General features: G+C 36.7%; 1 protein-coding gene across 12 annotated transcripts in view; it reads right to left on the bottom strand.

The window, feature by feature from the left end:
• NBEAL1 (neurobeachin like 1) overlaps positions 1-23589 on the bottom strand; it is a 203494-nt gene that overhangs the window by 51821 nt on the left and 128084 nt on the right. For all 12 annotated transcript variants that reach the window (XR_011528531.1, XM_070580766.1, XM_070580765.1 and 9 more), the window contains 16 exons: positions 23418-23507; positions 21123-21291; positions 20537-20670; positions 19656-19815; positions 19441-19543; positions 18738-18894; positions 16904-17062; positions 15259-15418; positions 12592-12680; positions 9678-10253; positions 9184-9359; positions 8243-8396; positions 7816-7944; positions 3066-3371; positions 2824-2973; positions 826-983 (listed from right to left, as the gene is read on the bottom strand). Coding sequence is in view for 11 of the 12 variants with exons in the window: in XM_070580766.1 (XP_070436867.1) it covers positions 826-983; positions 2824-2973; positions 3066-3371; positions 7816-7944; positions 8243-8396; positions 9184-9359; positions 9678-10253; positions 12592-12680; positions 15259-15418; positions 16904-17062; positions 18738-18894; positions 19441-19543; positions 19656-19815; positions 20537-20670; positions 21123-21291; positions 23418-23507 (2870 nt within the window). In the remaining variant the exon portion in view is untranslated. The remainder of the gene's footprint in view (positions 1-825; positions 984-2823; positions 2974-3065; positions 3372-7815; positions 7945-8242; positions 8397-9183; positions 9360-9677; positions 10254-12591; positions 12681-15258; positions 15419-16903; positions 17063-18737; positions 18895-19440; positions 19544-19655; positions 19816-20536; positions 20671-21122; positions 21292-23417; positions 23508-23589) is intronic.

Raw genomic sequence — 23589 nt, 5'->3', positions numbered from 1 at the left:
ATCCATAGAGACAGAAAGCAGATTGGTGGTTGCCAGGGGCTGGGGGACAGGATAACAGGCAGTGACTACTTAATGGGTCCAGGGTTTCTTTTTTTTTGTTTTGTGCTGAGGAAGATTAGCCGTGAGCTAACATCTGTGCCAATCTTCCTCTACTTTATATGTGGGTCACCACCACAGGAAGGCTGATGCATGGTGTAGGACTGTGCCTAGGATCCGAATCTGTGAACCTGGGCCACTGAAGTGGAGTGTCCCAAACTTAACCACTACACCACAGAGCTGGCTCCCAGGGTTTCTTTTTGATGTGATGAAAATGTTCTGAAGCTGGACAGTGGTGATGATTACACAACATTATGAATGTAGGTAATGCCACTAAATTGTACATTTTAAAATGGTTGAAATAGTAGATTTTATATATGTGTATTTTACCCAATAAAAAAAGGGCTGAAAAAATTACATGTATATAAAATAATTAAGCAAAACAGAAGTGACTTAGGATCAAGTAAAGAAAACGTAAAATATTCAAACACATAGCATCACTAACCCCAGATCAAAGAGACGGTGTCAGTAAGACAGAAGTAAACTGATTCAAAACAACTTCTATATCAAAGGGTAAAAGGAAAGAAAATAACTCCATTGTGAAAAACATACACAAACAGGGCTCTAAACATACCAGACCCGTAATTCACAAAAACAATCTAATTAATTAAAAGCAGTCTTCTATAAATTGGACATTTTAAAAATTGGACTGGAGAGGCCATTGGCTCAGAAAGTTCTAGACCAGAGTTCTAAAGAAAAAAGAGTATTTAATAAATGATGTATTCCTACCTTTCAGCCCAAGGTCCCCTCTCACATGTAAGATAGAGCTGTACTGCCTTCCAGCGTCTCAGAGCGGCTAACTGTTGACTGCTAAGTTGTTTAAGCATATTATTATACCTCAAGTTCTCTTGGCGTGCTTTCCGATTAAATGGTTCCACAAAAAACTCCTGAAAGAAACAGCAATACAAAATAGCATTGAATCATATATTTACAGGTATATTTAAATTTAATACAATAATTTAAAAAATTTGGCCTACTATCATGCAGTAAAAGAAGGAAGCTGGTAACCAAGAGAATTTTCTTATTCCATCAGAATCATTTTCTTTAATGAAGCATATGATTCTAGCTATAATCTATTTGTATTTTTTTAAAACTTAAAAAACTAACTAAGAAACAGGTGAAGAACTGCAGAAATGTAAAGTATCTCAACACAGGATTTTTGAGCTCAGTATTACCCTCACACTGTCAAGTGAAATGATTTTCTTTTGGGATCTTTTGATTTATAAGGCATCTGGAATGAAATGCAAGTTTAAATAGAGGGAAGAGGAACCACATTTCACACTACTATTGATGGCCCGAAAGGCAATGCCAGAGACACAGAAATCTACAGGGGCCAATCTCTCACAGTGAAAACTTCCATCACGGAGACTGCTGCTCTCTGAACAACATCCTAGCTGGCAAATTAATTCACATACTCATTCCAGTTTTCAGGATACAACAGATTCTGATAATAGTTTCCACCAAGATATAACTATAAGCCCTGAAACTACAGTTTTACAGTTTTCAAAGAGACAAATGGTAAGACTGCCTTATCTAACTCACATTGAAATTCATCTATTAGGAACTAAAATGACAGTATTAATGTTTCAAACAAATCAACACTGTATCACATTAAAAAGGACAGTTAAAGACATGGATTTAAAAGATATCTTTTAGAGAGAAGTACAGCAGTGTGTGACGAAGAACACAAGCTTTGGAGTTAGACTGGGTACAAATCTCAGCTACTTAATTCTCCGAGGCTCAGAATCATCGTCAAGGTAAGATGAGGTTGACAATATTGTCATCATAAAGATTAAGATTTAAAGTGCTTAATATTTGTGCCGGAAAAGTAGCAAGCTCTCAGTAAACTGCAGTTGTTACTAATACAATTGTTATTGTAATCATTACTGGACTCTGGGAAATCAATGATTTGGGATACGGTGTTACCAAACATTTAAAACAGATCATTGCTGAGAAAATCGAAGAAGTCATGACAGCTTCATGATAATTAAACATCAATTTCACAGTTTTTTGAAGTCAAACATACAAAGATATTCTTAAATTAAGCTTTTCTAGAAAGGCTAAAGGGGAAGTCAGAGAAAAAAATGTTGGTTGGAATAGAAATTGGTAGAATTTCTATGAAGGCAACGTAACAGTATTTATCATAAGTGCTGCATACCAGTAACTCCACTTATCCTCGGAAAGTCATCCTGGATAAGTACAAAAATATGATTATAGAGATGATTAATACTATTTATAATAAAGAAAAAACGGGTAAATTAGGTCCAAAACTGGGAAATAAATTTAACACATGTTCTCATATATAATATAGTGGAATACTAGACAGTCATAAAATGGCATGAAAAGATGTTCACAACATATTTTAAGAAAAGAGTAGCAAATGAAACTGAAATATTTTGGTTTGGTGCATTTGAGGCCTTTCCGTTTTCTAATGTAAGTGCTTCACGCTATAAATTTCCCTCTAAGCACTGATATACCTCCAGCCTCCTTAGAGATATGTACTATCAGCTTAATAGACTTTTCACATAATTGCTATGTATAGAACATTTTGATATTAATTTTTTGTTACTGATCAGTGTTTTTTTCCAATGCTGAAATAATTTTCAGGCAAATGACAGAAAATACTATTTGTTTTCAAAGTTCAGACTTGTTATTACTCTCATTTGAATATTAAATACTTGAAATCAACATTAAAAACTGGATACTAAAAATACTGAATAATTTTACCTGAAACTTGAGCTTGCTTTCTCCTCCCTCCCGGTCTCGTTTGTGCATATTCACCATTAAGGCTTCATAACAATCCTTCCAATAAAGTGCCATGTTCTCATGACCATCATAAAACGTATGGGTCTCATACTGCTTCATATAAGGTACAATCTTGTAAAAAATATATATGCAAAATTTAATATATATTTCCATTAAAATGGCAATTTAGTAGAAAAATCTTACTCAAAAAAGATAAAACTTACATATTTTTCAATGTAAACTTGCCATTCATTTGAACTGCAATATTCTTGAAAATCTTCAAAAAATGAAGAGCTACCATTGGTAAAAGGTAAAGAAGGCAGGTGCAAGTTCATGAAGAGCAGCTCATAAATTTTGGAAACCAGGGTACGCACAAGGGGAATCAGAAACGAGTAGGTTTCAGTCTGCTCCTTGACTGACTGGCTTAGAACGTGTTCCAGCTTCCCCAAAATGTAACACGCTTCATCCTGATTTTCAATCACTTTGGTCTGAAGAAGTGTGTTTAGCTTAGCTGATGCCATTGCACAAACCTGGAAGAAAACAGCTTAGGTGAGAAAGAGCAGAATAAAACAGACAATGAGCGACAGCAATAGTTCTTTGGCTCTTATTGAAGTCGTTTCTTTAAATATATAATAAAAGGAACCCATATTTAATTTGGAATATACAGAAAACTTGTGATGGATAATTAATCACTCCAATGTCCATTCTACTGCTTCTTATAGTTTCTAAGGATACAAGGGTGATTCCATCTTTTGTTCCAACAATAGATCCTAAAAGATATAAGCCGAACAGAAAATCCAACCCCTTGCCACAGTGACTGGTCCAGGAACTCATCTTTCAGCCAACTCATGGCACTGCCTTTGTCACAGGGATTCCTTCAGGCATAGCTTCATCAGTGCGAGTTCAGAATTCTGACACAGTAACTGTCAAGAACCGTGAAGGGTCTCTGATGCTACCTCACCTCCAACTTAACAAGTTAGCCTACCAGAGTTTCACAGATGCTGGCAGAAGACACGAGACTCCTCGGTCAGAGACACGGATCACAGCATTAACAACAGCTGGAACATCAGCATTCTCCCTAGTTCCCCGAAATGCAATTCCCACGGCGAGAGAGTAACAGGACTAGATGGTGCCCGTGCACACAGTGGTTGTGTCACAGGAGTGCAACCCAAAGCAGAAGGAACTCAAATCTCTTACAGTGGGGAGTGTGCCCAAACTTTGCCTTGGAGGGAGACATTATCTTTATTATATCGAACAGTAAACGATCCTGCCTTTTGCTCTGGAGGGAGACATGATCTCTGTCTTCCAATCCTCAAAAAGACAGTTTATAACAAAGGCATGCAGTGCCTCTTTTCAGATGTGCAGAACACAAGAGATCCCCGAAGAACTGCCTGCCAACAATGACTGCAGGAAGAAGCACTCTCTGTCTCTGGATATGAATGGGGAAGCACGTAGCCTCAACTGCTGTTGGCAGCCATTTTGTGACAATAAGGGCAGCCAGCTTAAGACAAGCTGACACACGCTGGAGAGCAATCCTGTGAGAACAGCAAATAAAGGGAACTGGATCCTTGACTGAATCATGCCTTAAACTCCTACTAACTATTGAATTTTCAACTATATGAGCCAACAAATCCTCTTAACTGCGTTAATTTGAGTTGATATTTGTTATTTGGAATCAAAGGCATTCTGTTACAGAAAGGACAGGTTTGTAGGAGACTGAGTCCTTGATCAGAAATCTAATTACCCTTAAAGTTCCAAGAAAATACATATTCAGGGCACAAACTGAGGCAAAGGAATACCCTATATTACTCTTAAGCTTTAGCTTTAAACTCCAACTAAGAAAGGGGCCTCATTCTGTCTAGGCAAGAGAAAGAGCCAAGCTTTAAAAACCATAGCAGGACAAATGTGCTTCCTTCTCCCTCTTAACCCTAGAATCCAGTTTTGCATCTTATTACTTAAAAAGAAAAAAAGAGAAAGAGAGAAAGAAAGTATTAGAACCTGACATCACTTCAATAATGTATTTGTGCCAAAAGCTGATCTGAGCTGTGCACACAGGCCTTCGCAGGCCAAGACAAGAAGCAGGGACCCAGGCAGCCCTTCCACGCAAGCCTTAAAGCAGCATACGGCGTCAGAGGAAACAGTCTCTAAGACAGCTCAAAACTAACTTTTCTACTTTTACCTTAAGCTTCTAGTAGTGAAGCTTCTCTGCCCTTCTCAGATTTTCCCCTAAACTTTTCACTTTAGCCTTTGAATTTGACTAAAGCAGCTTAATTCAAATAGAGGCCAACAAACGTAAGAAAAAATATCATAAAACCCCATCATCCAGGAAACACCAATGCTAACATTCTGGGCTTTTTGCTATGTGTTTTTAAAAATACTTCTTACATAAAAAGTTGAATATTCGGTGCTTTGCTTTTAACTTAATATGATGGTACTACATAAACACTAAGTTTATGTTTTACCTAAAAGTATAAAGATACATTTGATGAATATAAAAGAAGCTACTTGACCATCACTTTAATTTTGGGAAATCCTGACATTTTATGGGAAATCTTCTAACGCTTAAATACTGGCAATTAAATAACATATAGGGGCCAATCAAAACAAGTTTGCTGTCAGATTCCCTGTGCAGGCAGCTCCACTTAAACCTGCATGAGGGAAGAGGCTCCTCCCCCAGCCCCTAACACGCACAGCCTCGGGGAATATGCTTCTGCTCCTGAGAGAATGAAAGCCAACAACTTGCTAGTGAGAAAGGTTCCAGGTCACTAACTACGGTAGACAGGATCAGCCTATTTATTTAACAAGTACTTATAATAGAGCCCTACCATGGGATGGGCACCGGATATTTAATGCTGAACAAATTAAAGAAACAGACATTTTATTTAGGGAAACTTCATCAAAGAGAAAAACACTGAGGGTGACTAGGAGTGGAACAAAAATAGAGTGCTAATATCTGAAATAAATAACTACGTGGCATCCTGGCTGCAATTGCTTTAACTGCTATCAGGCTAATATTGATGAAAAAGCCAAAAAAGCTATCCTCATTCTAGTTCTAAGTGGAGAAACAAAGCACACTACAGTGAACATACGTTTACAAGGATTGTCTGGTCTTTTACCATGCTACCTCAGGATACGGTTTTAGAGTAGAACTACTAGATAAAGAGTACCGTAATTTTTTTAAAGTTCTTGGTTCATATATTTTCAAACTGCATTTAAAAGGGGGTACAACTCAAATTTCCACCATCCATGGATCAGAATGACCATTTTCTGTTTAACTTTTCTGCATTTTCTACGTTTTCTATAATGAACATGTGTTACTTTTATGATTATGACAAAAACATCTTTAAAAAATGAGTAACACAGGGAAATGAGTTTGATACAATTGTAAGAGAAAGAAAAAGAACACAAAATTATCAAAATATATTATGATTTCAATCATCTGAAAAAATAGGCGCATAAGAAAAAATACTAAATATAGAAGTTGTTTCCTCTTAGGCTACAGCACAATGAATTTAATTAATTATTATTTAATTTTTAAAGATTTTAGTTTTTTCCTTTTTCTCCCCAAAGCCCCCCAGTACATAGTTGTGTATTCTTAGCTGTGGGTTCTTCCAGTTGTGGCATGTGGGATGCCACCTCAGCACGGCCTGACAGCGGTGCTATGTCCACGCCCAGGATTTGAACTGGCGAATCCCTGGGCTGCCACAGTGGAGCGCATGAACTTAACCACTCAGCCATGGGGTCAGCCCCTTGACGAATTTATTTATTTTTTTCTCTTTATGTTTTTGTGTATTTTCCACGATGAGCATGTGTTACTTTTACAATTGTAAAAAAATATCTATTGAAAAGTATGGCTTTTTAATTTATTTTTGTTTTTTATTTATTTATTTTTTGGTGAGGAAGACTGGCCTTAAGCTAACATCTGTTGCCAATCTTCCTCTTTTTGCTTGAGGAAGATTTGCCCTGAGCTAACAGCAGTGCCAATCTTCCTCTATTTTTCGTATGTGGAATGCCACCATAGCATGGCTTGATGAGCAGTGGGTAGGTCCACACCCAGCATCCAAACCTGTGAACCCTGGGCCACCAAAGCGGAGCACACAAACTCAACCACTACACCACCAGGCTGGCCGCAAAGTACGGCTTTTTTAAAACAAGGCAATCGTATGGAATTTTAACCTCCTCATGTTCTTATCAATATTATAGCAAGTTTATATATCTTAGAAATACATAATATATCTCCATCAAGACCCCCTTGCCCCAAGTACTTAAAATTCCAGTATCAAAAGAAAATAAACAGGGCCAGGTAAACAGCTAAGGGACACATGTCATGACTAATCCAACCGAGGTCACCACAAGCATCCAATGTAAATGGAAAGATGACAGACTAAAATGCACATGGAACTTTTCCAACTTTTAAAAATTTTAATTAAAAATAGAAACAAAAAATGTTCCTTGGGTCTATATTTTATTTATGTTTATTTCAGAAACCTAGTACAATGCTAACATTGGGTAGGTACTCAGTGAGTCTTTGACGAATGAAAATATATGAAGTAAATGTGAAACTGGATTAGTAGCTTCATAGAGTAATAGAAAAAGATTTTGAAAGGAACAATTTAAAAATCGTTTTCCTAAAAATGCAAGCCCCAAACTGTACATGTACAAACAGCCTATGCAGGCTGCACAGCAGCACTAAATACAGATGACACGAGCAATGCCTTCTAACATAAGCCATGTGCGAATCCTTTATACGGAAACCTTAAAATTATACGGAGTGATAAACATCAGGGAGAGATAATTAGCTGCCTCTCAAGCTTCTTTCTGATCTCAAAACCAAAACGTAACTGAAATCACAGATATTTTTTTGAACTAATTAAAAAAATTAAAATATCGAAAACGTTTTATCATTTAGTTATCACACAAATAATACCTATGTTGCATGAAAGTAGAGAAAATAATGTAAAAGAACTGACAAACCTGCAAATTACCCCTTCCAATGAATCCTAGAAGCAACTGGATTTGAATTTGAGAGAGTTTTACCCATACTGGACTTTCCGAATACCAAACTGAGAGACCATCGAAGAGCTGCATCATATTCTCTAAAAGCTGTCACAAAGGAAAAATTGAGAAATAAAAACACTCAGTTTGTAAATCTTCCAATGATGCGTGTTCCCCAACAGAAATGCAAATCATAAATATTTCAAAAATGGTTCAATGTTCAGTTGGCAAAAGCGAAAAGAACTATCCTAGTAAGAGCTAACAAAACCTGACTTTTACCACATCCTATCCATGTTCATTGCTTCCGACTAAATACCAATGCTCTGAAAAGAGGGAGTACAAAATTTCTTTCCTTGAATAAAGTCCTCCACTACCAGAAAAGAATTTCAAAGAGGTCTTACTGTACCTTCTCCGTCCACACGTTTGGATTAACCAGCCCCTCTGACTGCAGGAAGTCCTGTACGATCAGCATGAGCCGGAAGGCATTCTCAGCAGTTACCGGATTAGTTTTTGCCTCTCTGTTCTCTGTGACTGTCCATTCTAACATCTTCTGCAGCAAACTAAGTGTAAAACAAAGTCCTCTTAAAACAATTTCAAGTTTAGAGAAATCGCAGGACATGGAAAAAAGACCCAGTTACTTATGAACAGGACTGTATCTCCAAAGATACACTACTACTGGCAGGTATCATAAGACATTGTGGATGGAATTTAGTAACAATGAAGCAACTTTTAATCTTTGGAGTATCTATTTTTAATACACCTAATACTAAAAGGCAAAAAAAAAGTTACCTGTTTGACTTGACCATAAAATAGCTATGAAAATAATTCACATTCCAGTCTCCCTAAGATAGTCCAGAGTTTCTTTAAAGCTGAAATTGGAAAGACGAGGGTAGAAAGCCTAACCCTGTGGAAAAACAGAGAAGTGTTCTCCCCGAGTATGCTAATGTTACAGAGTTCTCTCAGATGCAGAGAACTCAGCCCTTTGGAGAAGCAATTTTCATGAAAAGACTACTCCCTTCCCTCAGCATGGAAACACTCAAATTTGGATAAGACTGTAGAAGACAAGGCACCAAGTGCTTAGACACTGCAGCAAACAATTTAAACAACAAGGAACACGTAATCACTTAAAACCCAAATTAATTTAAGATTTAAATCTCCTCACACTGGAGTTAGTTCTGGATTTCTCTCTAGATCCCACTGGAATGGCAAAAAGACAGGAAAAGCACAAAGTTTCTCCTTTTTCCTCTCAACACCCACTGAATACTGAATAAATGTTCAATAATAAATATTATTTTAGACTCCTGCCCACTCCAAAAGGAGAGGGGAAGTCACCAACTGAATGCTTACATTAGTTTTATTTCATCTGATGGTCGAAGCAGCTCACTGGATATCCCTGGTTTAGTTAGCGCTGCAAACACTTGTCCCCGCTCAATCCAAGCGTCGTCATCAGACTTCTCCAGCCCCTTACACATCACATAACTCAAAATGTTTGTCAGTAACTGAAGAAGCTCCTCCTCACATCTCTACACAAAACATAAAGTGATGGTAAATTATCGGGGGGAGGGGCTGTTAAAAGCACATCGTAAGAACCATCACATACACTAAACCTGGAACTTTGGGTTCAACATTATACAAAGTCAGAGATACAAGGATGAAGAAAACACTGGCTTTGCTCTCAAGACACACAATTTAGTGACTTCTAGGCTTCTAATAGCTTAGATCATGAGACTCAGAACATGAACATAATATGAAATTGTTAACAATTACATACATCTAAGGATCAGAAGTATACATAGACATATAGAAACAAAAAGAGCATTTGGACAGATAAGGAATTTTACCTCCTGGCTTTCAAGTAAAGAGAAGTCATCGCTGAAGCCCGTGTCACTTGTGATGCTGCTTTCTTTGTCAGACGGCACAGAAAATGATTTAGTAGACTCTATGGGGGATGGTGTGCTAGGCAGGCTGTCTGGCATTTGACCTCCACTGTCACTCAGTTCACAGGAGTCAATTCTACTGAGATCTAAACTCAAGTGTGAAGGACTATGATGCCAGAATTCTTCTTGGTTCTCTGATTTGAAAGACAACTCTCCCACAGAGCTATCTTCTTGAAATAATGGTGTGTTTGAGTCTAGAGAGCGTCTATCCTCCAGACTCCACTGATCTGAAGACACATTAGTGGAGGCAAAAGAGTTGATTTTTTCCTCATCCATCTTTTCATCGAAGTTCCTCTTATTATCGTCAGCTGATATATTTTTATCATTGTCTTTCATTGAAACAGCCCTACTGTGCTTATGAAGAGTATTTCCATTTTCAAAATTTGCTTTTAAAAAAAGCCTAACTAAAGTGTCTTGCCAACCCACTTGTTGAGATATTTGATGTGCTGCATCTGGCTGGGATTGTAAAATCTGTAAAATCTACAAAGAGATGAAGAATACAAAATTCGTCAAAAAGTACACAGTATTTTACATCAAAAACAATTTCTTTTCAGTTATTTTAATGACAAAGTAACAATGAGAAACTTTGGGAGGATATACTTTCAAAAGATTATGTTCTTAAGTGGATTATAAGCTATATGAAGGGCAGACATTGTGTTTTTAATTAATCTGCATATTACTCATTGTACAGAGTAGGGATGTACTCAAATATTTGCTGAAAGATAAAAAAGGAAAAAAGAAAATGATCCTCCACATGTCAACACACTCATGTTATTACTTTAATTTGGTGAGAGAGGAAATATAAATAGAATGAAAGTTTGCATCAAGTGTAATAAAGTTATGTCCTCTCAACTAACAACTTTCCACGAGCCACCACATTTGCTCAGCAAACACTGAATATCTACCATGAGCCAGGCGAAGTTCCAGCACTGGGGACAGGAGGAAACAGGACACACAAGACACTATCAAAGTGTCTTGGTACTTTGGTATCAGACCCTAGGAACCCCAAGAATAAAGTTTTCTCATCTCATTTTCTTTATCCAGGCAAAGTTGATGGTTGCTTTTGCAAAAACATGTTTTTTCATTAACGCTATATTGTACAAACAAAACAAAAACTAAACTTTTAATTCCAAAAAACTAATTCCAATAAGACGGATGCTGCTATTTAGCTGGATTAAGAAGCTGAAATTAAAGAGTAGACACTGACGTAGCACTAAGTATGACCTCTGTTATCCATTTGATTTCACATTTTTTTGATAAAAACAAGTTCTCAAACACTGTCAGAAATTCAGTTACGATCTTTAAGACATTTTTATCACAAAGCCAATAAACTCCTACGTAGAGAGGGCTGGTTCAGCAGCGTAGTGGTCAAGTTCAGTGCGCTCCGCTTCGGTGGCCCCAGTACACGGGTTCAGATCCTGGGCGTGGACCTACATCACTATCAAGCCATGCTGCAGCAGCGTCCCACACACACAAGAGAGGAAAGATTGGCACAGATGATAGCTCAGAGCCAATCTTCCTCAAGCAAAAAGAGGAAGATTGGCAACAGGTGATGGCTCAGAGCCAATCTTCCTCAAGCAAAAAGAGGAAGACCGGCAACAGCTGTTAGCTCAAGGACAATGTCCTCACCCAAAAAGAACATATCTTCTATGTAGATGAAAAGAACTTTGGCTCCCAGTGTTTAGAGTGTCTCTTTTATCAGAATTTCTAGCTCTGAGAAGTTTCACAGCAGGAGATGAATAATGTTGGTAGGGACTTCAATATTAATGGTTCTAATGTATGCTGACGTTGATGCAGAAAGCAGATCACAATGACGTGAAATTTCTTTCTTCACTAATGCTATCAATAATGAGAAACCATTACTCTATTGGTGCAGAATAAAAATTTTTTTCTTTCAGATTAAGCTTCGCTTGGCAAAGAAACCTTTCATGACTTTAAAATTTCCATATAGTAAGACTTACTTTATGTCTATTTTATAGATATAAATGGATAAAACTAGGCTGCACTGAAAGCTGTTTCTAATTGCACACTGAAAGGAACGGATCAATTTATGTGCCTTTCACACAGCAACTCCATTTCACAGATTATGTCTTACAGACGTACATAAGTAAAGGTATATGTAAAAATAAGTTTTTAACAGAAGTTTATTAACATGGAAAAACAGGAAACAACCTCAATGTCCATCAACAAAGAACCAGATAATACTTTATAAACAGCCATAGAATGAAAAACTATGTAGCCATTAAAGAAAGAGATATATATGCAGATTTACTGAGGGAAAAATACTGTGACATAATGAGGGAGTAAGATAAAGAAGCGAATACTAGGCAGGTCAGTGGCTCCAGGGGAGGAGAGAGAAGGTTACAATGAGCAGAAAGCACACGGGATGACCATTCTTTGACTCAGTTAAAAGTCAAATGGGTGCACTGAGTGCAAATCACTGTTGGAATACTCATAAACGAATTGCAGAAAATTCTTCCCACAAAGTTCAAAATTTTCAGAAACTCTAAAATATGGTACATGAATTAGAAATGTTCACAATCATTGAAGGTTCTTGATAAAGAAACTACTCTCCAGTTACAATTTTTTGACTCTGCAAAGCACACATTTCCCGGAGCCCATGCAGAGCTAAGAGGAAGAAATCCATAGGCTGATTCCTTGTGATTACATGAAGTTAATTCACCTCAAAAAGGGGGACTGTTCATTTATAAAATGACAGATGTTAAAACTTACATCTTGTGCAAAATATTCAAGCTAAGAATTATTCAGGGTATAATGATACTGCTATTCTTAAACTGCATCTTAAAAGTTTACTAACCTTTCTGCAGATGACCACTCTGACATTGATGTGCGCTCTGCGGGACATATACACCACAGATAACAGATCTTTGAAATTAATAGCAGGATCTATCATGGGAAAAACAAAAAGTTAAAATTAAATTCCAGAGATAACCAAAGAAAGAACTGTTGGTAATAGTACATAAACGCTGAAATAACTGTTTTGTTTTTATTTTCTTTTTTTGCTGTCAACCACAGATGCCCTTTATTTTTGTCCAGCTTTGGTGAGACAATTGACATAAAACATTGTGTAAATTTAAAGTGTACAACGTAACGATTTCATATACATATATATTGCAAAATGATTACCACAATAACGTTAGTTAACACATCCATCACCTCATATAGTTACTATTTTTCTTTTTGTGGTGAGAACATTTAAGATCTGCTCTCTTACCAACCTTCAAGTATACAATAACACAGTATCGTTATCTACAGTCACCATGCTGGCCATGAGATCCCCAGAACTTATCCATCTTATACCTGGAAGTTGGCACCCTTCAACCACCTTCACACACTTCCCCTACTCTCTTGGCCCCGGCAACCACCAATCTACTCTGTTTCTACGAGTTGGATTTTTTTGGATTTCAGATAGAAGTGAGATCACATAGTATTTGTCCTTCTCTGTCTGACTTAATTTCACTTAGAAGAATGCCCTCCGGGTTCTTCCACGTTGTCACAAATGGCAGGATTTCCCTCTTTTTTATGGCTAATAGTCTATTGTGTGTGCTCTAATATTTCATTGGAGCACCTTTTCATGTACCTGTTAGCCATCTGCATGTCTTCTTTGGAAGATGTCTATTCAGGTCCTTTGCTCATTTTTTAATTGGATTTTTTTTTGCTATTGACTTTATGACTTCCTTATATATCTTGGATATTAACTTCTTTTTATATTTTGATTTGCAAATATTTCTCCCATTCCACAGCTTGCCTTTTCATTTTGGTGATGGTTTCTTTTGCTGTGCAGAGCTTTTTAGTTTGATGTAGTCTCATTTGTCTATTTTGACTTCTGTTGCTCGTGCTTTTGGCATTATATCCAAAAAATCACTGCCAAGACCAATGTCAAGGAGCTTTTTCCCTATGTTTTCTTCTAGGAGTTTAACGGTTCAGGTCTTACATTTAAATCTTCAATCCATTTGAGTTAATTTTTGTGAGTGGTGTAAGATAGGGGTCCATTTTCATCCTTTTGCATGCGGTTATCCAGTTTTCCCAGGACCATTTACTGAAGAGACCATCTTTTCCCCATTGAGTATTCTTGGATCCTTTGTCAAATATGAGTTGACTGTATATGCATGGGTTTATTTCTGGGCTCTTGATTCTGTTCCTGTGTTCTATGTGTTTGTTTTTATGCCTACAGCTTACTGTTTTGATTACTCTAGCTTTGTAGTATAGTTTGAAATCAGTAAGTGTGATGCCTCCAGCTTTCTTACTCTTTCTCAAAGAAAGAACCGTGGTTAATAGTTATATAAATGCTAAAATAATTACTTCATTTTCAGTAAAAATTATAGATGTTCAGGGGCTGGCCCCGTGGCCGAGTGGTTAAGTTCGCGCGCTGCGCTGCAGGCAGCCCAGTGTTTCGCTGGTTCGAATCCTGGGCGCGGACATGGCACTGCTCATCAGACCACGCTGAGGCAGCGTCCCACATGCCACAACTAGAAGAACCCACAACGAAGAATACACAACTATGTACCAGGGGGCTTTGGGGAGAAAAAGGAAAAAATAAAATCTTTAATAAAAAAAAAAAAAATTATAGATGTTCAAATTTTACAAAGACAATAGGCTTGGAATGTTTGACATCTTCTGAGTAAATTCGAAATAACTGTTCTCTTCTTTTCACTGCCTGAACACATTGTCCATACTGCTTGGATCTTATACTATTATTAATCTTTTTATGTATATGTCTTATCTTATCAATGAGATGGTAAACCACTCAAGACAAAGAACCTTATCTTACAACTTTTTGAATCCCGGGCACCTGATATAAATTTCACAGTAAGTACTAAAAACATGGCTTATAAAAACAAAATCAGAAACAAAAAAGAATATCTGAAACTAGTTTTCATTTTGTCTTTAAGAATTTAACCTCCAGGGGCCGGCCTGGTGGCACAGCGGTTGGGTTCGTGTGCTGCACTTCAGAGGCCCCGGGTTCACCCATTTGGATCCTGGGTGCGGACCTATGCAGCGCTTATCAAGCCATGCGGTGGCAGGTGTCCCACAATATAAAATAGAGGAAGATGGGCACAGATGTTAGCTCACGGCTAATCTTCCTCAGCAAAAAGAGGAGGATTGGTAGCAGATGTTAGCTCAGGGCTAATTAACCTCCATAAAAAAATATTTTGTATATATTTTCTCTAGTGTCATTTTCTTGTTACATAGACTCAATTATTTACTAATCAGTCAGCAAATAAACATTTACTGAAGGCCTACCAAGTAAGGCGCTGTGCTATGCTCTGGGGAGTCAAAAACAACAAAGGGACATCAGCACCCAAGCAAAGCTCTGCTGAGACAGGTAACAGGTAATTTAAAAAGCAACCTGAGGGAGGAAGGGGAAAACACTTCAGGAAAAAAACCTGAAAACCATCAAATAGAATTACGTCACATGAAGAACACGTCTTGAATGTATCAGTACTATCAGTCTCCGTCATACCTGCGTTTACAATTTGATTGGTGAGGTTTTTCAAGAGAGAAGTATTCACGGGTGCTTCACTAAGAAGGAGTCCCAATCCTGAGTAGCCAACTTCTCGGAGTCGAATACGTTGTTTACTTCGTTCATAAACATTTGTGCATTTCAGCATTTGTTCCATAACCTGGTCACAACAGTAATATATTCTTCTCAATATAGACAACTGAGAACAGGTCGTCACTTACATTCATATTGAATAAAATATTAGCATACAAGGTTTTTGGAGCATCACTTTATTCCTTAAATGTTAAAAAAAACCCAAAAAACCCAGCACTAATAGGGAAGAGCACTCCATATCATACTATCATTAAAAAATGGATCTAAGAATAAATTGGACTGAAACACATCTGTATTTGAATAATTAATACATTTGAATCTCTAATTTACATATATTTCTTGGCAAATGAAAGAAAAATAATGTAAAATTTTATTTTAATGGCTAAAGCGTAGATGGAAACAAACCCTGCAGCTTTAAGAGGAACAAAGGTGTGTTCTGAAAGAGAACGAGCATACTTCTAGATCAAGCTGGTAATCCATTTCAGCGACAGTTACAAAATAATTTCCAAGAACAAGGAAACATTTTGCGAAGAAACGGTCCACTGCTGAAATGGGAGAATGAATTTGTAACCCCACACTTCTTGCAGTGAGATCAACATTTTTCAAAGTGAGATACTGAAACTCTATGTAGAAATGGTAATCTTGGCAAAATAATATTGTGAACAATCCCTGGCAAGGCCAATTTTGGAGAAATAACATTTAATCTCCATGAAGGACCTTGTGTGGCACATGCTTTAAAGAGGAGCCTCAGGGGTCACCAGAACTAACACTCAGGAGAGAGTATGTCAGACCATTTCTACTGTGCCTTTGTTTTCCAAAGTTTAGAGATTTCAAACATAGGCAATCTAAACACAAGCCCAAAAGTAGATTTGATAATCTAACACCGATGATGTAAGAGGAAACAATTGTCGCAAGGCACTTGGGTCTTAATAATGAACAGGAGAATAAATCATGAAAAGAAGAGAATGTATTTGGCAGTAGAAATATGATTGACTCCTCTACCTGTTGTTAACAAAAAACGTGGAGCGGGTGGCTTCAGCCAAAGTTCAAAGTTTTGGATATTATAAATAGCTTAATAAAATATGTTCTATATCCTTTTATGAGTTACTAATTTCTCTGGCCTCAGTTTCTTCATCTGTAAAGTGGGGATAATAATAACATCCACTTCACAAAGTTGTTTCAAAGACTAAGTAAGCTAATATATGAAAAACATTTAGTTCATGAGAAATAGTGAGTGCTACATGAGGTTAGTTAGTATCTGCCAGGTAGACCTACTGTAAGTCAAAAGGGAAATGAGAGATTTTATATTGAGGGTGGTATGACAAAGTAGATTTTCCACTGAAATGATTGATCAGATGACAATACAATTAGTTTTTTAATATGCAAATAACAAAAACATGAAAAATATATTTCAAAACACACTGAACAATTTAAAATTAGATAGAAGTAGATATGAAAAAAGAATTTATATTCATAGAATGGACATATTCCAATGAAATTCATATACCCATAAATGCCCCAAAATATAAGGATGATTAAGAAACGTCTGTACCTTAAAAATGACTTCTCTTAGTCTGTCAGAGTACTTTTGGTTTAAGAGCAAGGCATAAAGTATGTCAGCGTTTCCTGGTTCAAACAGCAGTAAGAAAAGCTGACCTCTAGTTGGGCTGGTACGCAGGAGACTGAAGAGTATATCCAAAATTCCAAAGAGCTTTTGAAATTAAACAACACAAAACAAACAACCACACTCACATACGGAAGCACAAATAAAGTCATAAACCACGAACAGTTATTCAACTAACTTCTATATACCCTCACGTTCTAGCTTACCTGGACTATCTGATGTCTTCTGAACTAGCCCTGCCTTTCCCCTCCATTACGCTTTTGGCTTATTCCATGTCCTTTTGTAAATCCTCTCACATTACCCATATTCACCTGCTGAACCACACCTGTCCTGCTCTGTCCATACGAAAAGCCAGGTCTTCCATAAAGCCTTTGCTGGTCTCCTCAACATGTATTACTCTCCTATGAACACCTCATAGGACTCTGTATCTCTCTTATAGATTACCACACTCTTTTCTGTTTCACAAGTATTTACAAACCTCTCTTATCCAACCCTGCCTCCATTAGGCTAAAAGAATGATAATTCATTCATCATTATACACAATGTCCACTATTATTCTACGTATATAGTAAGTTTTCAATAAACGATTCTTTGACTGAGTTGACCAAGAAAATATCATTGGCAATGAATCACAGCGGGTGACAATAAGCTATCATGAAATAAGATGGCTACCCATGATTCTAAATAATGGCAAACTTTTGAAGTAGTTCAACCTTCAGGGAAACAGCCTAAGTTAATTCATCTATCCAGTACCAACATGAAGTCATGTAACCCTTACTACACAATGAATATTTGATGATAGGGGGCAAAATATTTGAGTCAACATCAATTAAGGCTGTTCAAATTTGGTGTAGAGAGCGGTATACAAAAAGAGCACAGAAAGAGTAGTAAATACACCTGGGTTCTAGTTCCAGGTTTATCAGCTATGTGACTTTTTAAAGTTAAGTCACCTAATCTCTCTGAACGTACATTTCCAACTGCGCAAACGAGAAGAGTAATTCCTAGTCTGTAATCACCAGGAAGGCTTGACTTTGCAGTATATGTGCATTTCTAACAAGTTCCCAGGTAGCACTGGTCAGGGACCATACACTGAGGACCACTGTCAAAAGGGTAGCTCTGAAGTATAAATAAATAATGTATGTAAAAGTTTTTAAAAATAGAAATACATTTACAATTTACTCTTTACGCAAAACTTTTATGAACCTATGTTATGTTAAAATTCATGTTAGAAATCTGCCCAGTAACTTTGATGACAGGTAAATATACATTATGTGACCTAGGAAAACAGGCTTCAGAATAGCCAGACAAAGCAACTTTTTCCCCATACTGCTTTCTAGCTAATTAAAATATTTTATTACACTGCCGTCTATTTTAATAACTTTCAGTGAAGAGATAAAATTTACTTCTTTAACTGCATAATACTGTATGGGACACTATAAATATTTTACTCTTAAAATATGTTTAATATCAGGGCCGGCCCAGTGGCGTGGTGGTTAAGTTCATGTGCTCTGCTTCAGCAGCCTGGGCTTCACAGGTTTGGATCCCAGGCGTGGACCTACACACCACTCATCAAGCTGTGCTGTGGTGGTGTCCCACATAAAACAGACTAAGGCTGGCACAGATGTTAGCTCAGGGACAATCTTCCTCACCAAAAAACCCCCACATATATATATGTTTAACAGATATATATATAAGTTTAAAAGGAGATGATATAGCAACATAAATGTTAAAAAGAAAAAACAGACTTATCTCGGGCAAATACCTGTTCTTCTTCACTGATAGCAGCTATGTAACCCATGATACTTTGTATCTCTTCATGAGTTCCACCTTTGCACAGAAAATATTTAATCAGTCCATACAAAGAAGTCCTTATTGTTCGAATATCATCTAAAGACAGCTCACTATATTTACAATCACTCCTGAAAAAGAAAGCAAAAGCGCAAAAATTGAAATTTTTAATTTTTACATTTTTGTACTTTTTAAAAGAATTTACAGTTTAAAAAAGACGGTAATTAATAGAATTAATGTAATAATAGAATTCATGGTATCTTTGGCTTTTCTTTTTAGGGAAAACCTTTTGAGGTTAGCAATTTCAATGACAAAGATATAAATTGTTAAAACAGGTTATATTTATGCAACACTCACTATGTGGCAGACACAGATCTAAGTGCTCTATACATTATTAATTTATTTAATTTATAATCCTCAAACAACCATAGGTTGTCAGTTTCATTATCTCCTTGTCACAGACCAGAAAACTTAAGCACAGAAAAGTTAAGTGAGTTGCCTATAGATAGACAATTAATAAAACACAAGATTCAAACCCAACGTATGTGATCCATTGTTTGTCATTTTAACCTCCACACTAGGATATTAGAATTCCTGGAAAATAAATAACCCAGACATTCCAATTAAGTAGCAGACAGAAAACAATATCAGACTGAGAAGGAGCAAGGACATCATACCCATAATAAATCCTAAGTGTATCCAGGAGAAATTGCACACCATACTTCTTTCGGAAAACTCTCCTACTGTCTTTGATGATGGTAGAAAGATATTGTATATGACCTAAAATAGAAAGTTCACTCTTAAAATGATATACCCAAAATAAAGTTACATAGGTAGTTATAAATTTCTAAAACTATAAAACCTTAAACCTTATCTAACAGTCTGCTCTCACCAATTCGAAAGGGAAAATCTCCACGGTTCCAAATACGGAAGTCAAAGAGTAAATATTGATACATTTGTTGCAGGAGCTGCATATTCTTCTCTAATGATACCTGTTCAATTAGCAACTGAATTGCCATCAATACATTAACGTCCATCAAGGTGCTTGGCACCTGAAATCCAAACAGAATAGGGTTCTGTAAAGTTCACTTTAAATAATTGTCATTAAGCTATAATTTCCAATGATTAATTCAGAACATCTACTAAATACAAAAATCTTGGTTAGAAAAATATAAACAACTTAAACATTAATTTTTCTGATGTAACACTAGAACATACTTTCCTAATGTCATATTCCTAAAACAGAATCTTAAACTGATCAAATATCCCAAATACGAAAGCCAACAACCAAGGTCCTATCCATCAAAGATTATACACTGTTATGTAAGATAAGTAATTCATATGATTCAACAGAAGTTTATTTATTTTTTTGTGGAAGATTGGACCTGAGCTAACATCCACTGCTAATCTTCTTCTTTTTTCTTGAGGAAGATGGTCCCTGAGTTAACATCTGTGCCACTCTTCCTCTATTTTATGTGGGATGCCACCACAGCGTGGCTTGACAATGGTGCTGGGTCTGCACTTGGGATCTGAACCTGCAAACCCTGTGCTGCTGAAGTAGAGTGTGGGAACTTCACCACCACACCACCAGGCCTGCCATCAACAGAAGTTTTTAAAAGCTGCTTGTGAAAAAAATTATATCTACTAATATAACTTACGCTGTAATAGTGAAATTTAAAAATATATATATTTATTTATTAGGAAGAAAAAACCCCAACACTGACTGCTAGTTACAATCATCAGCCACACCTACATCAGGTTAGACGAGCTCACCTTCTGAAGTAAGGCACCAAGAGTGGCAACTCCATGGGAGTGAATAAGATTATCCTGGTTAATAGGATGTCTTTGAATAAAGTGTTTCACAATCAAGATAAACGTTGCAATTAAATTTCTCTCTAGTCTTGACTCTGGAAATGTGAACATGTCATTAATTATTGTAATTACTCTAATCACTTTTATATCACTTTTTCTACATCATAATGCACATTATAACAAACAAGGAATCTGGTTCAGGAATTTGCCTCCGAAGGTCACTTGCAGAACAGAAATATCAGAGAGCACAGCAACTGCATACTGTATACTTATATACACATCTACATATTTTCTCTACCACAAATTTAACAATGTTGTTATATTTCTACTAAGAACACAAACCAACGATAGTCAAGAGTAAAACTAACATCTTAAGTTTTTCGACCAAGTATTATGAACTCTCTGAACTACATTAAAAAAATTAGGGATGGGCTGCTTCAGCAACAAATGGTTAAGTTTCTTCCTAGTGGTGGCAAGACACTTTAATCTATTTTTTGATTAATTCAAGTTTCTCAATGACTATTTTATGTTAATTTCATCTTAATACCTGATGCCTTTGTGGAGGTCAATACCACCCAATCTCCTTCCACAGGTGTTATCAACTCAGACACTGTGCTTTCATTCATTCCTTCAGCAATCTGTCCTTCACTGGAGTGGCTGATTTGTTCCAAGAGAGGAAAGAGTACATTTAATCCACCTATGCAGTTTATGATGTCCTGAAAAAGAAAATTACAATTTTATAATCTTATAAAACAAGGGCAATTTTGTCATTTAATATCTACAAGGCATGCACGAGGTTACAATTTGAGATACCTTCAGACAATGTATAGGATAGCCTCAGCTAGAGAAACCCTTGTATGAGCAGATGCTTGAAAGAGCAGCCTCACGGTCACCATAATCAATATTTAAGAGACCAGGCCAGACCATTTTTACTTGTTTTCTAAAGTTTAGGAATTCCAAACACAGGCAATCCACATGTGACCCCACAGGCAGACTTCATAATGTGATACCAATGATATGAGGAAAAAACTGTCACACGGCAATTAGGCCTTAATAACAAACAGCGGAATAAGTCACAAAGAAAAGGAGAATGTATTTGGCATAGAAATAAGACTGACTCCTCTACTTTTAGTTAATAAGAAAGGTGGAGGGAGTGGCTTCAACCAAAATTCAAGGTGACTATTTTGGATAGCTTAACAAAATATATTCAACATCCTTTGATAAGTTACTCATTTTTTCTGGCCTCAGTTTCTTCATCTGTAAGATGGGAATAATAGTAATTCCCACTCTATAAAGTTGTTAGAAGGATTAACTCAGCTAATATATGAGAAGTGCTTAGCCTGACATCCATGGTGGGTGCTACAGAAGGTTAGCGATTATTAACTGCTAAAATGTTCCAAACTTCCGTGTAGACCCAGCCTAAGTTTGTAAACAACCTTTTCATATTCTTTGCCTGTTTTTACATTCATTTTTAAGAGCTGTGTACAGTAAGTAAATTCGCTTTCTAATATTTTTTCCCCAGCTGTCATTTCATTTAATTTTTTTTGTCTTTGATTTTGTTGCAGTCTAAAAATGAAAGTCTTTTTCTTGATAACTGTTTCTTTTTGATTTTGATGTAGCTGTAACTCAAGGCAACAAAGACTGCTCTGATTTTCAAGTATGTACAGCACAAATAATCAGCTTTCTTTATGTAAGTAACACAGAGAACTAGCCTTGTAAAACCAATCTTAGAAGTGACAGCAGAAGTTATCTGATAAAATTGGCAGACGTCATAATCTTACTATGTTAACAAACGAGAATAAGCGTTCCAGTCTCAGAGAGAAAAAGCTTTATACCACATGAATAACATGAGATTAATACTAACTGATGGATTCATTTTTACACAGGCAGAATTATCCGAACGATTTCTGTTCCATTAAAACAATAAGCATATCTGATTGGTGTTAACAGACTAGAAGATAAAAGTTTTTTGCTGATTTACCAGCAAGTTCCTTCACAACTTTCATATTTCTTTTGATTTTACTTAGGCTATAATTTCTATTTAAGACATCTAAGGAAATGTTGTATTTTCGGAATAGGATCTCTCTGCCCTTCATATTAGCCCAAACAACCTTTACTAACGTAACCATTCAGTCCACCATGTTGTGGCACATCCCTGCGCCAGGACTGGCGAGAAAAGCACAGGCCCTCCTTAGACGTTCTCAAGGCTACTGAAGAATCGGTCACCATGATGAGTGAAATGACAGTGTGACAGGAACACAGGACACAAGCAGTGAACTCAAGTCTTGGAAAATAAGCAGAGAACTTAGATAGAAGTGTATGTGCAGCTTCATATAAATATGAGGCACATGAAAGAGGCAGACAAGATGGAATAGCGAGAGGCAGACGTGTGAAGAGAGAAAGTGACTCATCTTCAACCTTGGAGAGGAAAGATCTGCTGTTGTTTAAAGCTGAGGGACAGGAGACTGTAGACAGGGAGAAGCGTGTGGTTCAGGAGAGAAGGGAGAATCAATGAAGTCTCTGAGAAGGTTAGCAGGGGTTGAAATCTGCCACACAGTTTCTGGGATTAAATATGTTAAAGTGGAGCAATTAACTAAGGCAGTACATTTTTCTATGGAAACCATTAAGATCATGGCATGGCTTAAAATGGTAACCAAGTTTCAAGCAAATCAAACAGTCATTCAACTACTTATTCGTTTATTCTTCAAACTGTCTATCTTGCCTGCAAACATTTTAACCAGGACTTATTATTCAGATCAGGTTGGTGGTGCTTTTAAACAAACTCCTTTAAAGCATCACTAAACTTACATACTATGTTGCCTGTCATTGATCATTAACTTACCTTAATGTCCCAGTTCACTACTTTGTTTCCTGTTAACCTCCCATGCAAACAATTAGCAGATAAATCAAGACAGATTGAATTTTTGCAGGCCTAAAAATAAAAGAAAATATGGCAAACAGCTAAGTGCAATGAAGACAAAATATAACTCTAAATATGGAACATTTCACTATAA

The sequence above is a fragment of the Equus przewalskii genome, chromosome 17 (assembly GCF_037783145.1).
Source record: "Equus przewalskii isolate Varuska chromosome 17, EquPr2, whole genome shotgun sequence".
Lineage (NCBI taxonomy): Eukaryota > Metazoa > Chordata > Mammalia > Perissodactyla > Equidae > Equus > Equus przewalskii.
This window is presented reverse-complemented; position numbering and strand designations above follow the sequence as displayed.